Source organism: Thunnus thynnus, chromosome 5 (genome assembly GCF_963924715.1).
Source record: "Thunnus thynnus chromosome 5, fThuThy2.1, whole genome shotgun sequence".
NCBI classification, from domain to species: Eukaryota; Metazoa; Chordata; class Actinopteri; order Scombriformes; family Scombridae; genus Thunnus; species Thunnus thynnus.
The window spans coordinates 35,125,168-35,139,800 of NC_089521.1; the positions used below are offsets into that span (position 1 = coordinate 35,125,168).

Genomic DNA, 14,633 nt, shown 5'->3' on the forward strand with positions numbered 1-14,633 from the left:
AGAACATAATAAAGAAATATTTCTCCTTCATCAAGTAAACTTGATCCATTTAAAACAGATATTAGTTGAGAGGATCTTCTGTATACAGATGTGACTCTTTACCAAAAATTATAAACATTACATGACTTTAACAACTAACAGTGGACATTTTTTATAGTTTCTTTAAGCATCAGTCATCTTTTATAACTACAGACTAAACTTTGTACAGTAAAAAATGAAAATATGGGGAAAAAAATTACTTCATGGATGTAAGTTATGTATGTACATAAATTAGGTTCAGTTGTTAAACATTAAGATCAACAACAGTAACAGACAGTCAGTGAACTTACATCAGAGTCTCCAGTCTACAGTTTGGACTCTCCAGTCCAGCAGACAGATGCTTCACTGCTGAGACAGACAGACTGTTCCGGGTCAGATCCAGCTCTCTGAGGTGGGAGGGGTTGGACTTCAGAGCTGAAGCCACAACTTCACAGTGAGTCTCTGAGAGTCCACATCCAACAAGTCTGTAATGCAGATAACATACATACAATATACACTTTAATAATAAATATAGATTCTAGGCATTTTGATCACTAAACAAACTAAGATGTGACAAATAGCTCAGTTATCTCTGTTGGCAGAGCTGGTCGGCCATTAATCACAAGGTTGGTGGCTTGAAACTTGAGCTCCTTCTGTCCACATGTCCAAGTGTCTTTGAGCAACACACTCAATCCAAAATTGTACATGTATGTAAATTAATGTAAGTCACTTTGGACAAAAGCATCTGAAATGAAAGTAATGTAAATGTGTCATGTTGTGATTTAGCCTTCAAATCAAAGTTGAGTTATTCAGTAAGTCTCCTCACTCTCTCTGCTGCTGTACTGCAGACTTTTTAATGGGATTCTCTGTTTTGGTTTCATCTTGCAGACAAAGGCAAAGAAAATGGAGTTGCATTTATGCTTCTATAAAGTCCACAGTGATTGCTTCTTATTTGCCTTAAATGTCTCCTCGCTTTGCTCACTTGAGTCGTATCCTTGTGTCTTAGTCCCTCCCACCTAAAATACAAGGGAGAGATGCAGGAAAAGATGTGAGGGAAGAAGAATCAAGGAAACATGTTTTTGGACATCCTTTCCTTTCAGGCGTCATCTGAAGTGACGTCAGCTGTCAGTCTACAGGTGTTAACAGTTCTTAAGTGTCTTTTGATGTGCTGGAATTTAAATGTGATGTACTGTCTACAAAATGAATAATGGCGTACAGTTACCACTGCCAGCACAGTGATGTAGTGATGTCCTCCAACATGACAAAAGACAACGTGAAACATGTTTCTCCTGAAATAAACTGTTTGACAAACATCTGCATGTTATATTGTGAACAGATCCATCAAACAGTTTGTAACTGCTCAGACACTGAATACACATTTCTACTGGCAGAAACTTTTTCTAATATATATTTGTTATTTGCATCTGCATTCATTGATATTCTGTTTGTAAATTCATTATTTAATAATTCATGTTATGATGAGAACGTCTCATAATCTGCAGGAATAATTTAAACTTGTAGTTTATATGTTTTAAGGAAAGAGGAAATATGTAAATATATCTGACATCAATGTTTACTTTCTACCTTGTCACAGTCTGGCTCTATGTATCTTCCTCTCAGCTCTGAGTGAGTCTGGCTCTACTAAGTTCACGTCTCACTCACACCAACTTTCTTCCTCACTGCTTTATGTGACTATCTAGTCATGTACAGTGCTGGTTATGGAGCGGCTTGTTTAGTGTTGGCTTAGTTACTCTTCATCTAGACATCACTCTCTTAGGTTGTATTTATCCATCATCATTTATGTGTTACACTTCTGTTATCCAGTCCTTTTGCTCATGTAATTTTACTCATTCATACAATGAGTTGCCAGTTTTTATGAGCATCTTATTTCACCACAGTAGTGATGTCTGTATATAGTTTGTGTTCAACATTAGATGCACTATGCCACTCCCATCTGCCCTGCTATCACTGCAATCACCTCATTCCCCTCACCTGAGCTTCCCGCCCATCTCCCTACACACAAACTATCAGGAGACAGTTTCACCTTTCTCACTGCTGTTATATAGGAGCATGTGTTTAGTTTAAGGAATTGTTATGAGGAAAATGTAATCTGAGACACTACTGCATTTTATTTTATAGGAACATCATCTGTCTCATTGTGTTTTTTGGGTTTTTAGTTTTCTGTTTGCTCTGTGTTTCCTTCCTGTGTTCATGTACTCCTCCCCAGCCTGCTTTTCCCTCCTCACTTTCCCTCCACACCTGCCCTGCATCAGCCTCGTTAGTCCTGCCCTGCTCCCTGTGTCTTCACCAGCCAATCAGCTTCTTTCCTGTTCTCCTGCTCCACCTGCACCTCATCCCCTCTTCAGTTTAGTTTTATTTAAGTCCTGGGGGGTGTTCCATCAAGCTGGCTAACGGGATAGCCTGGTTTATTTCAATAAGCCTCAATAATTTAAGTGAGAGTTCGTTCCATCACCGCGGCTTATATGAGTCCCAGCTCAGTAACCATGGTAACTTAGTCAGCAGAACTAGCTGCTCCGTGGCAGGTTAACGGTCAAACTTAATTCAGCTGCGTGTCAAAGAATGTCTGACGGACGGAAACAGACTCTCAAAAGACGGTTCCATCAAGAGTCTTTTCACACTCACAACCCTTTTATTTAAAAGCTCAGCACTTATAATTTAAGAAATAAAAGTGTGCCAGCGTTATTTTGAAGTTATTTATTTATTCATTCACTCATTTTGTTCAAGCTGTGAAGACAAAAAGAAAATCAAATAAAGTCCAAACCATGACCTTCTGCTGTGTTTAAATGTATACAGTATTAACTGCTTATAGTGATCACAGTTACAGTGATCAGCTGTTTATATGGTTCAAAAAGCTCTGGGACAGAATCAGTCATATTCAACATTTATGCTGAGAAAGTCATTTTCTCTCAGTGACAAACGTCGTCTCCTCAAACCTTAGGACAATAAAAGGGAGGAAGAAATTTAAGTGAAATTCACTGCTCTCTTCGCCTGTTCTGCCACCGGGGAAAATAAGAAACTTGTCATTGGCAAAAGTCAGAACCTGCTGCTTCAAAAATGCTCACAATGTGTTTGAAACAGCTGTACTGTATCATGAAACAGTCAATAAAATTCAGTAACTTTATATTCATGTAGGCTAATAAATATACACATGTCAATTAGATGGTTTTCTGCATGACAAATAAAGAAAAAGAAAAGGTTATGATATTATAGTGATATTTGACCCGGACAGACGTGATCACTCTAAGCGGTTTCCACTTATTTATATCCTTCTCCAGTTTCTTTATCTCCAACTGCAACTTAATTTTTAACTTTCAGTGATGCTTGTAAATGGACATTTTGTGAAAGAGAAAATATGTCAAATAGTATGGTAATGTTGGTAAGTTGGTTCTCTTAAGTTGCCTACACCATCATTTTCATTATACATCTGATATTATCCAGTCTAGTGATAATATAACCACAGTCACTGATCTGTCTGCTTGCCTCATGTCTCCCCCCACACTGATTACACTGGGGTTCTTTTTCAAAGTTTCTGCTGCTGCACATCTCATCTCCACATTAACCACATATCCCCAAATCATGTCTACACACAAGCCAGCTGTGTCCACATTTCCAACAACGTCTGCACTGAATGTGTTTGGGAACAAACAGCCTTACTGGGTAACTGATATGATCTAAGAATACTTTGTCAGGCAGGATTTCTCATTCAAAATGCAACACACCAGGGACCAGATGCATAAAACTCTGTGTAGATTCATGACTAAAACTGTGTGTACGCATAAAGCCACAAACATGCAGACGCATTCTTTTCATCAGATTTATAAAGCCGTGCGTACGCATGGTTCTGTTCTATAAATCTCAATCATTGAGGAACTGGACGCACGTGCATGAGCCTCATTCCCACTCCCACAATGAACCATAAATGGATGAAGACACACCCTGAACCAGCCGTTTTCATATCAATTGGTCACCTGCCTCATCAGTCTGTGCAGCTGTCAATGAAACAAACAGGAAAGAAGAAGTGCAGTTTCACTAAATTGTGTTGCACCTGCGAGTTTCTCCAACAGCCAGAATAGCTGTCATTACGCGTCACCATTACACACGGCTGTGCAGCTCTTTATACCATCCATATCATTAATTCATCACATGGACTGTAAACCATCGTCAGCAGTAATATCTCAGAAATGGAATCAATGTTGTAATTTGTAGCTCATATCTAAACCGACTTTACAAGGTGTGCCACAACTAAGGATAAAATAAAAAGAATAATAAGAGCAAAATAAAATGTTGGCTCCTATGGAAATTAAAGGAATGACATAATTAAACACAAAAATAATTAATCAATGTTAAATTAATAAATGTGCCTTTGATTGACATTTTACAAATACCTGTGTAAACACCCCAAAAGAACCCAAAAACACACACAATCAGTGCAGCTGGTTATCAACCTAAACAAACAATGTTTTACTAAAAGATTCCATCTCTCAGCTTATATTTCATCTCCACCTCATCACATCAGCCTCAGATCTCTTAGGAAAAACATGTGTACGCCTGGTCTAAAGTATGCGTGAGGTGTTCACATGGATTTCTCTTTCTTTCTCTCTATCATCACTGTAGTGACTTGATTTCGACAAAACAAAAAAAATCTAAGCCACAGTGAGGGGCTGCTCCCAAGACATGTAATTGACACGTCGTTATGCGGCGGCTCCATGTACTAAATCAAACATCCTCGGACTTGCGCTTAAGATGTGTTTATTTATCACTGTGCACCAATAAAGCATTTGCTATGCATACACTTATATCTATAACTTGCATGAAAACAAACAAAAAGGCTTAAAGATTAGCCTCTAAACAGCGGTCAAAAAACTGTGTGCTTCTCCCGGTAAGCAGCACACCTGAGGAGTAATTGCCTCTTCTTCTACATATGCATTTCCATATGCTGCTGTCCAATACGCCACCTACTGTGGCAACCAGGGAATGACCTTAACACAGTCATAGATACAAATGGCTCTAAAACTGTAACTTCAAATTTCTTCTTCTTTCTTCTGTTTTCTTCCTGATTTCTTCCCGCTGCCTCTTTCAGGCTCGTCCACCTCAACCTTCCTTCCGCCGTCCTTCTATGGGACTGTCATGACTCAGGGCAGCTAATATAGCAGCTAGCATCTACCTTACTTTTAAACTTGAAATCAGATTTTTGTGCACATTGTAATAACTCCATTTCCACAAAGTAGACATTTTACACATCACGCAGTTCTAACTGAACCATTTACAATAAGTAACCACTGCATACACACAACACAGTGCACATGTTCACATGTTCACTGAGTAAAGGTGCAAATGCAAAGTTTTCTCTGGATTTCAAGAACCGATTATTGATCAAATAAGAATTGCAATTAATCACAACTATTTTATTTATTTTTTGTCCAGCTCTAAAGATTAGAAGACAGAAACTCCAAACACTTGAACCCAACAGGATGCAGCTTAAAAACTGTCAAATATAAAAGACAAAAAAAGTTTCAGTGGTTCAGAGTGAATTATCCAGTGCAGATTTTTCTTGTTATATGAAGGTTTTAAATGTGCAGCTCAACATTGCTCTGACACAGTCAATGGACTAAAGCACTGAAGAAGAAAATAGACTTTCCCATTAAGATCCTCAGTGTGGATCAACATAATATCAGCTTTATGTCTGCAGTTTAGTGTCACCACAACTGTCACATCATATTAATCTCAGCACAGCAGTAAGAAATGGTGTCTGACCTCAGAGTCTCCAGTCTACAGTGTGGACTGAAGACTCTGAGGTCACCTGCATTGATCTCTGTGTCACTGTGTGTGTGTGTGTGTGTGTGTGTGTGTGTGTTCTGATGGATCAATATCAATGATCAGACATTATTCATTAAAACACATTAAAGAATATAATAAAGAAATATTTCTCCTTCATCAAGCAAACTTGATCCATTTAAAACAGATATTAGTTGAGAGGATCTTCTGTATACAGATGTGACTCTTTACCAAAAATTATAAACATTACATGACTTTAACAACTAACAGTGGACATTTTCTACAGTTTCTTTAAGAATCAGTCATCTTTTATAACTACAGACTAAACTTTGTACAGTAAAAAATGAAAATATGGGAAAAAAAATAACTTCATAGATGTAAGTTATGTATGTACATAAATTAGGTTCAGTTGTTAAACATTAAGATCAACAATAGTAACAGACAGTCAGTGAACTTACATCAGAGTCTCCAGTTGACAGTTTGGACTCTCCAGTCCAGCAGACAGATGCTTCACTGCTGAGACAGACAGACTGTTCCGGCTCAGATCAAGCTCTCTGAGATGGGAGGGGTTGGACTTCAGAGCTGAAGTCACAACTTCACAGTTAGTCTCTGAGAGTCCACAATCAGCAAGTCTGTAATGCAGATAACATAAATACAATATACACTTTAATAATAAATATAGATTCTGGGCATTTTGATCACTAAACAAACTAAGATGTGACGAATAGTTCAGTTATCTCTGTTGGCAGAGCTGGTCGGCCATTAATCACAAGGTTGTTGGTTTGAAACTTGAGCTCCTTCTGTCCACATGTCCAAGTGTCTTTGAGCAACACACTCAATCCAAAATTGTATGTGCATGTAAAAAAATGTGAGTCACTTTGGACAAAAGCATCTGAAAATGAAAGTAATGTAAATGTGTCATGTTGTGATTTAGCCTTCAAATCAAAGTTGAGTTATTCAGTAACTCTCCTCACTCTCTCTGCTGCTGTACTGCAGACTTTTTAATGGGATTCTCTGTTTTGGTTTCATCTTGCAGACAAAGGCAAAGAAAATGGAGTTGCATTTATGCTTCTATAAAGTCCACAGTGATTGCTTCTTATTTGTCTTAAATGTCTCCTTGCTTTGCTCACTTGAGTCGTATCCTTGTGTCTTAGTCCCTCCCACCTAAGATACAAGGGAGAGATGCAGGAAAAGATGTGAGGGAAGAATAATCAAGGAAACATGTTTTTGGACGTCCTTTCCTTTCAGGCGTCATCTGAAGTGACGTCAGCTGTCAGTCTACAGGTGTTAACAGCTCTTCAGTGTCTTTTGATGTGCTGGACTTTAAATGTGATGTACTGTCTAAAAAATGAATAATGGCGTACAGTTACCACTGCCAGCACAGTGATGTAGTGATGTCCTCCAACATGACAAAAGACAACGTGAAACATGTTTCTCCTGAAATAAACTGTTTGACAAACATCTGCATGTTATATTGTGAACAGATCCATCAAACAGTTTGTAACTGCTCAGACACTGAATACACATTTCTACTGACAGCAACTTTTTCTAATATATATTTGTTATTTGCATCTGCATTCATTGATATTCTGTTTGTAAATTCATTATTTAATAATTCATGTTATGATGAGAATGTCTCATAATCTGCAGGAATAATTTAAACTTGTAGCTTATATGTTTTAAGGAAAGAGGAAATATGTAAACATATCTTACATCAATGTTTACTTTCTACCTTGTCACAGCCTGGCTCTATGTATCTTCTCTCAGCTCTGAGTGAGTCTGGCTCTACTAAGTTCACGTCTCACTCACACCAACTTTCTTCCTCACTGCTTTATGTGACTATCTAGTCATGTACAGTGCTGGTTATGGAGCGGCTTGTTTAGTGCTGGCTTAGTTACTTTTCATCTAGACATCACTCTCTTAGGTTGTATTTATCCATCATCATTTATGTGTTACACTTCTGTTATCCAGTCCTTTTGCTCATGTAATTTTACTCATTCATACGCTGAGTTGCCAGTTTTTATGAGCATCTTATTTCACCACAGTAGTGATGTCTGTATATAGTTTGTGTTCAACATTAGATGCACTATGCCACTCCCATCTGCCCTGCTATCACTGCAATCACCTCATTCCCCTCACCTGAGCTTCCCGCCCATCTCCCTACACACAAACTATCAGGAGACAGTTTCACCTTTCTCACTGCTGTTATATAGGAGCATTTGTTTAGTTTAAGGAATTGTTATGAGGAAAATGTAATCTGAGACACTACTGCATTTTATTTTATAGGAACATCATCTGTCTCATTGTGTTTTTTGGGTTTTTAGTTTTCTGTTTGCTCTGTGTTTCCTTCCTGTGTTCATGTACTCCTCCCCAGCCTGCTTTTCCCTCCTCACTTTCCCTCCACATCTGCCCTGCATCAGCCTCGTTAGTCCTGCCCTGCTCCCTGTGTCTTCACCAGCCAATCAGCTTCTTTCCTGTTCTCCTGCTCCACCTGCACCTCATCCCCTCTTCAGTTTAGTCTTATTTAAGTTCTGAGGGATGTTCCATCAAGCTGGCTAACGGGATAGCCTGGTTTATTTTGATAAGCCTCGATAATTTAAGTGAGAGTTCGTTCCATCACCGCGGCTTATATGAATCCCAGCTCAGTAACCATGGTAACTTAGTCAGCAGAACTAGCTGCTCCGTGGCAGGTTAACGGTCAAACTTAATTCAGCTGCGTGTCAAAGAATGTCTGACGGACGGAAACAGACTCTCAAAAGACGGTTCCATCAAGAGTCTTTTCACACTCACAACCCTTTTATTTAAAAGCTCAGCATTTATAATTTAAGAAATAAAAGTGTGCCAGCGTTATTTTGAAGTTATTTATTTATTCATTCACTCATTTTGTTCAAGCTGTGAAGACAAAAAGAAAATTAAATAAAGTCCAAACCATGACCTTCTGCTGTGTTTAAATGTATACAGTATTAACTGCTTATAGTGATCACAGTTACAGTGATCAGCTGTTTATATGGATCAAAAAGCTCTGAGACAGAATCATTCATATACAACATTTATGCTGTTTAAATAAGTCACCTATAGAAATCAAGTAGTCCACCTACAGTGATCATTTTGGGTCTCTTCATACATGACAACATGTGGAAAAACATTTTAAACCACGTAAATCTATTTTTGTACTTTACTCCCATGATAAGTGGCTGCTGCTGCGTGAACACTGACATCATGACAGAGACAGAAAGTCATTTTCTCTCAATGACAAACGTCGTCTCCTCAAACCTTATGACAATAAAAGGGGGGAAGAAATTTAAGTGAAATTCACTGCTCTCTTCACCTGTTCTGCCGCCGGGGAAAATAAGAAACTTGTCATTGGCAAAAGTCAGAACCTGCTGCTTCAAAAATGCTCACAATGCGTTTTAAACAGCTGTACTGTATCATGAAACAGTCAATAAAATTCAGTAACTTTATATTCATGTAGGCTAATAAATATACACATGTCAATTAGATGGTTTTCTGCATGACAAATAAAGAAAAAGAAAAGGTTATGATATTATAGTGATATTTGACCCGGACAGAAGTGATCACTCTAAGCGGTTTCCACTTATTTATATCCTTCTCCAGTTTCTTTATCTCCAACTGCAACTTAATTTTTAACTTTCAGTGATGCTTGTAAATGGACATTTTGTGAAAGAGAAAATATGTCAAATAGTATGGTAATGTTGGTAAGTTGGTTCTCTTAAGTTGCCTACACCATCATTTTAATTATACATCTGATATTATCCAGTCTAGTGATAATATAACCACAGTCACTGATCTGTCTGCTTGCCTCATGTCTCCCCCCACACTGATTACACTGGGGTTCTTTTTCACAGTTTCTGCTGCTGCACGTCTCATCTCCACATTAACCACATATCCCCAAATCATGTCTACACACAAGCCAGCTATGTCCACATTTCCAACAACGTCTGCACTGAATGTGTTTGGGAACAAACAGCCTTACTGGGTAACTGATATGATCTAAGAATACTTTGTCAGGCAGGATTTCTCATTCAAAATGCAACACACCAGGGACCAGATGCATAAAACTCTGTAGATTCATGACTAAAACTGTGTGTACGCATAAAGCCACAAACATGCAGACGCATTCTTTTCATCAGATTTATAAAGCCGTGCGTACGCATGGTTCTGTTTTATATATCTCAATCATTGAGGAACTGGGTGCACGTGCACGAGCCTCATTTCCACTCCCACAATGAACCATAAATGGATGAAGACACACCCTGAACCAGCTGTTTTCATATCAATTGGTCACCTGCCTCATCAGTCTGTACAGCTGTCAATGAAACAAACAGGAAAGAAGAAGTGCAGTTTCACTAAATTGTGTTGCACCTGCGAGTTTCTCCAACAGCCAGAATAGCTGTCATTACGCGCCACCATTACACACGGCTGTGCAGCTCTTTATACCATCCATATCATTAATTCATCACATGGACTGTAAACCATCGTCAGCAGTAATATCTCAGAAATGGAATCAATGTTGTAGTTTGTAGCTCATATCTAAACCGACTTTACAAGGTGTGCCACAACTAAGGATAAAATAAAAACAATAATAAGAGAAAAATAAAATGTTGGCTCCCATGGAAATTAAAGGAATGACAAAATTAAACACAAAAGTAATTAATCAATGTTAACTTAATAAATGTGCCTGTGATTGACATTTTATAAATACTTGTGTAAACACCCCAAAAGAACCCAAAAACACACACAATCAGTGCAGCTGGTTATCAACCTAAACAAACAATGTTTTACTAAAAGATTCCGTCTCTCAGCTTATATTTCATCTCCACCTCATCACATCAGCCTCAGATCTCTTAAGAAAAACATGTGTACGCCTGGTCTAAAGTATGCGTGAGGTGTTCACATGGATTTCTCTTTCTTTCTCTCCATCATCACTGTAGTGACTTGATTTCGACAAAACAAAAAAAACCTAAGCCACAGTGAGGGGCTGCTACCAAGACATGTAATTGACGCGTCGTTATGCGGCGGCTCCATGCACTAAATCAAACATCTTTGGACTTGCGCTTAAGATGTGTTTATTTATCACTGTGCACCAATAAAGCATTTGCTATGCATACACTTATATCTATAACTTGCATGAAAACAAACAAAAAGGCTTAAAGATTAGCCTCTAAACAGCGGTCAAAAAACTGTGTGCTTCTCCCGGTAAGCAGCACACCTGAGGAGTAATTGCCTCTTCTTCTACATATGCATTTCCATATGCTGCTGTCCAATACGCCACCTACTGTGGCAACCAGGGAATGACCTTAACACAGTCATAGATACAAATGACAAATGGCTATAACACTGTAACTTCAAATTTCTTCTTCTTTCTTCTGTTTTCTTCCTGATTTCTTCCCGCTGCCTCTTTCAAGCTCGTCCACCTCAATCTTCCTTCCGCCGTCCTTCTATGGAACTGTCATGACTCAGGGCAGCTAATATAGCAGCTAGCATCTACCTTACTTTTAAACTTGAAATCAGATTTTTGTGCACATTGTAATAACTCCATTTCCACAAAGTAGACATTTTACACGTCACACAGTTCTAACTGAACCATTTACAATAAGTAACCACTGCATACACACAACACAGTGCACATGTTCACATGTTCACTGAGTAAAGGTGCAAAAGTCTTCTCTGGATTTCAAGAACTGATTATTGATCAAATAAGAATTGCAATCAATCACAACTATTTTATTTATTTTTTGCCCAGCTCTAAAGTTTAGAAGACGGAAACTCCAAACACCTGAACCCAACAGGATGCAGCTTAAAAACTGTCAAATATAAAAGACAAAAAAAGTTTCAGTGGTTCAGAGTGAATTATCCAGTGCAGATTTTTCTTGTTATGTGAAGGTTTTAAATGTGCAGCTCAACATTGCTCTGACACAGTCAATGGACTAAACCACTGAAGAAGAAAATAGACTTTCCCATTAAGATCCTCAGTGTGGATCAGCATAATATCAGCTTTATGTCTGCAGTTTAGTGTCACCACAACTGTCACATCATATTAATCTCAGCACAGCAGTAAGAAATGGTGTCTGACCTCAGAGTCTCCAGTCTACAGTGTGGACTGAAGACTCTGAGGACACCTGCATTGATCTCTCTGTCCCTGTGTGTGTGTGTGTGTGTGTGTGTGTGTGTGTGTGTTCTGAAGGATCAATATCAATCATCAGACATTATTCATTAAAACACATTAAAGAATATAATAAAGAAATATTTCTCCTTCATCAAGTAAACTTGATCCATTTAAAACAGATATTAGTTGAGAGGATCTTCTGTATACAGATGTGACTCTTTACCAAAAATTATAAACATTACATGACTTTAACAACTAACAGTGGACATTTTCTACAGTTTCTTTAAGAATCAGTCATCTTTTATAACTACAGACTAAACTTTGTACAGTAAAAAATTAAAATATGGGAACAAAATAACTTCATAGATGTAAGTTATGTATGTACATAAATTAGGTTCAGTTGTTAAACATTAAGATCAACAATAGTAACAGACAGTCAGTGAACTGACCTCAGAGTCTCCAGTCTACAGTTTGGACTCTCCAGTCCAGCAGACAGATGCTTCACTGCTGAGTCAGACAGCTTGTTCTCGCTCAGCTCCAGCTCTCTGAGATGGGAGAGGTTGGACTTCAGAGCTGAAGCCACAACTTCACAGTGAGTCTCTGAGAGTCCACAATCAGCAAGTCTGTAATGCAGATAACATAAATACAATATACACTTTAATAATAAATATAGATTGTACAAACTAAGATGTGATGAATAGCTCAGTTATCTCTGTTGGCAGAGCTGGTCGGCCATTAATCACAAGGTTGGTGGTTTGAAACTTGAGCTCCTTCTGTCCACATGTCCAAGCGTCTTTGAGCAACACACTCAATCCAAAGTTGTATGTGTATGTAAAAAAATGTAAGTCACTTTGGACAAAAGCATCTGAAAATGAAAGTAATGTAAATGTGTCATGTTGTGATTTACCCTTCAAATCAAAGTTGAGTTATTCAGTAAGTCTCCTCACTCTCTCTGCTGCTGTACTGCAGACTTTTTAATGGGATTCTCTGTTTTGGTTTCATCTTGCAGACAAAGGCAAAGAAAATGGAGTTGCATTTATGCTTCTATAAAGTCCACAGTGATTGCTTCTTATTTGTCTTAAATGTCTCCTTGCTTTGCTCACGTGAGTCATATCCTTGTGTCTTAGTCCCTCCCACCTAAGATACAAGGGAGAGATGCAGGAAAAGATGTGAGGGAAGAAGAATCAAGGAAACATGTTTTTGGACGTCCTTTCCTTTCAGGCGTCATCTGAAGTGACGTCAGCTGTCAGTCTACAGGTGTTAACAGCTCTTCAGTGTCTTTTGATGTGCTGGACTTTAAATGTGATGTACTGTCTAAAAAATGAATAATGGCGTACAGTTACCACTGCCAGCACAGTGATGTAGTGATGTCCTCCAACATGACAAAAGACAACGTGAAATATCTCTGCATGTTTCTCCTGAAATAAACTGTTTGACAAACATCTGCATGTTATATTGTGAACAGATCCATCAAACAGTTTGTAACTGCTCAGACACTGAATACACATTTCTACTGGCAGCAACTTTTTCTAATATATATTTGTTATTTGCATCTGCATTCATTGATATTCTGTTTGTAAATTCATTATTTAATAATTCATGTTATGATGAGAACTTCTCGTAATTTGTAGGAATAATTTAAACTTGTAGTTTATACAAGTCTCCTGTGTTTGGGTCCACCTGCTCTGCTCTTCACAACATACCTGACACACAGGTATTTTCAGCCTCATAGAAACTGATATTTAATTAAAATGTGTTTTCTGCTGACAGACAGCAGACTCACCTTCCCTCCCTGACTATATCATCCATGACACAGGCTAAATTAGTAGAAGGAATATAAAAATAAAAATCTTTCTAGTGAATGACGACAGTTTATTCTTCCTGTATTAATCAGGCCTGCAGTGAAAATTTTGATCTAAAGTTTTAAATAGACTGAGAATCAGAGAACAAAACATCTAAACTTGGGAGTGATATTACACCTGAGTTGGTTCTGTTATTTGTCTTGATATAAAACTGAGATGTTAGTGATGTAATATCAGATCAGTCCGATCAGCTGCTGATCATATCAGAGCGTCTCCACAAAGTTCAAATGAAATTGTCTTGCTCATAAAACCTGAGCAGCTTCAAACTGAGTCTCTTCAATTATCACCGTGCACTCACAGCAATTAAGTGTTATCAGCAGGAAGAGCTTTGTAGACTTTTTATGCCCTGGGTTTCGCCTCTCAGGCTTCATACAAGCTGGTAGCTGCAGCAGATCACAGATATTACATGTATGTGTCTGTATATAAAATAAACAGACACATTATAGAAAGGTACAGCAGGTACTGTCCACTGGAAAATACTGTTGTCTGTTGTGATGAAATAATGACTCTTTAAACATTTTCAACTAAAACTTCAAACCTGAAGATATTTTGCTGGATTTGTATTAAACCCAAAGGAAGAAAACTAGAAGGTGAACAATAAGCTGTAAAATCATTATAAATAAACAGAATAACTGTGTTTACTAATGTGAGGTATAAACACACCAATAATAATAAGTTTTTCTTGCTCTCATAGCATTTGTAACATGTGAAGAACATTTGAAGTGAAGCATTATAAGTCAGAGTCGTCGTGTTCACATCCACAAACCCTCAGTGGGATAGGTGCTGGATACAAAATATATTCAACTGGGATACAAGGAGAACTCACACAC

At 38.0% G+C, this 14,633-nt stretch overlaps 1 protein-coding gene across 26 annotated transcripts in view; it reads right to left on the reverse strand.

The window, feature by feature from the left end:
* Positions 1-14,633, reverse strand: part of LOC137183723 (protein NLRC3-like) — a 171,664-nt gene that overhangs the window by 90,843 nt on the left and 66,188 nt on the right. For 8 of the 26 annotated variants that reach the window (XM_067590985.1, XM_067590984.1, XM_067590988.1 and 5 more), the window contains 3 exons: positions 12,391-12,564; positions 6,273-6,446; positions 330-503 (listed from right to left, as the gene is read on the reverse strand). The exons of 16 other annotated variants lie outside the window; for them this stretch is intronic. In XM_067590985.1, the coding sequence (XP_067447086.1) occupies positions 330-503; positions 6,273-6,446; positions 12,391-12,564 (522 nt within the window). The remainder of the gene's footprint in view (positions 1-329; positions 504-6,272; positions 6,447-12,390; positions 12,565-14,633) is intronic. 2 more of the 26 variants (XM_067590990.1, XM_067590997.1) reach the window with 2 other exon arrangements.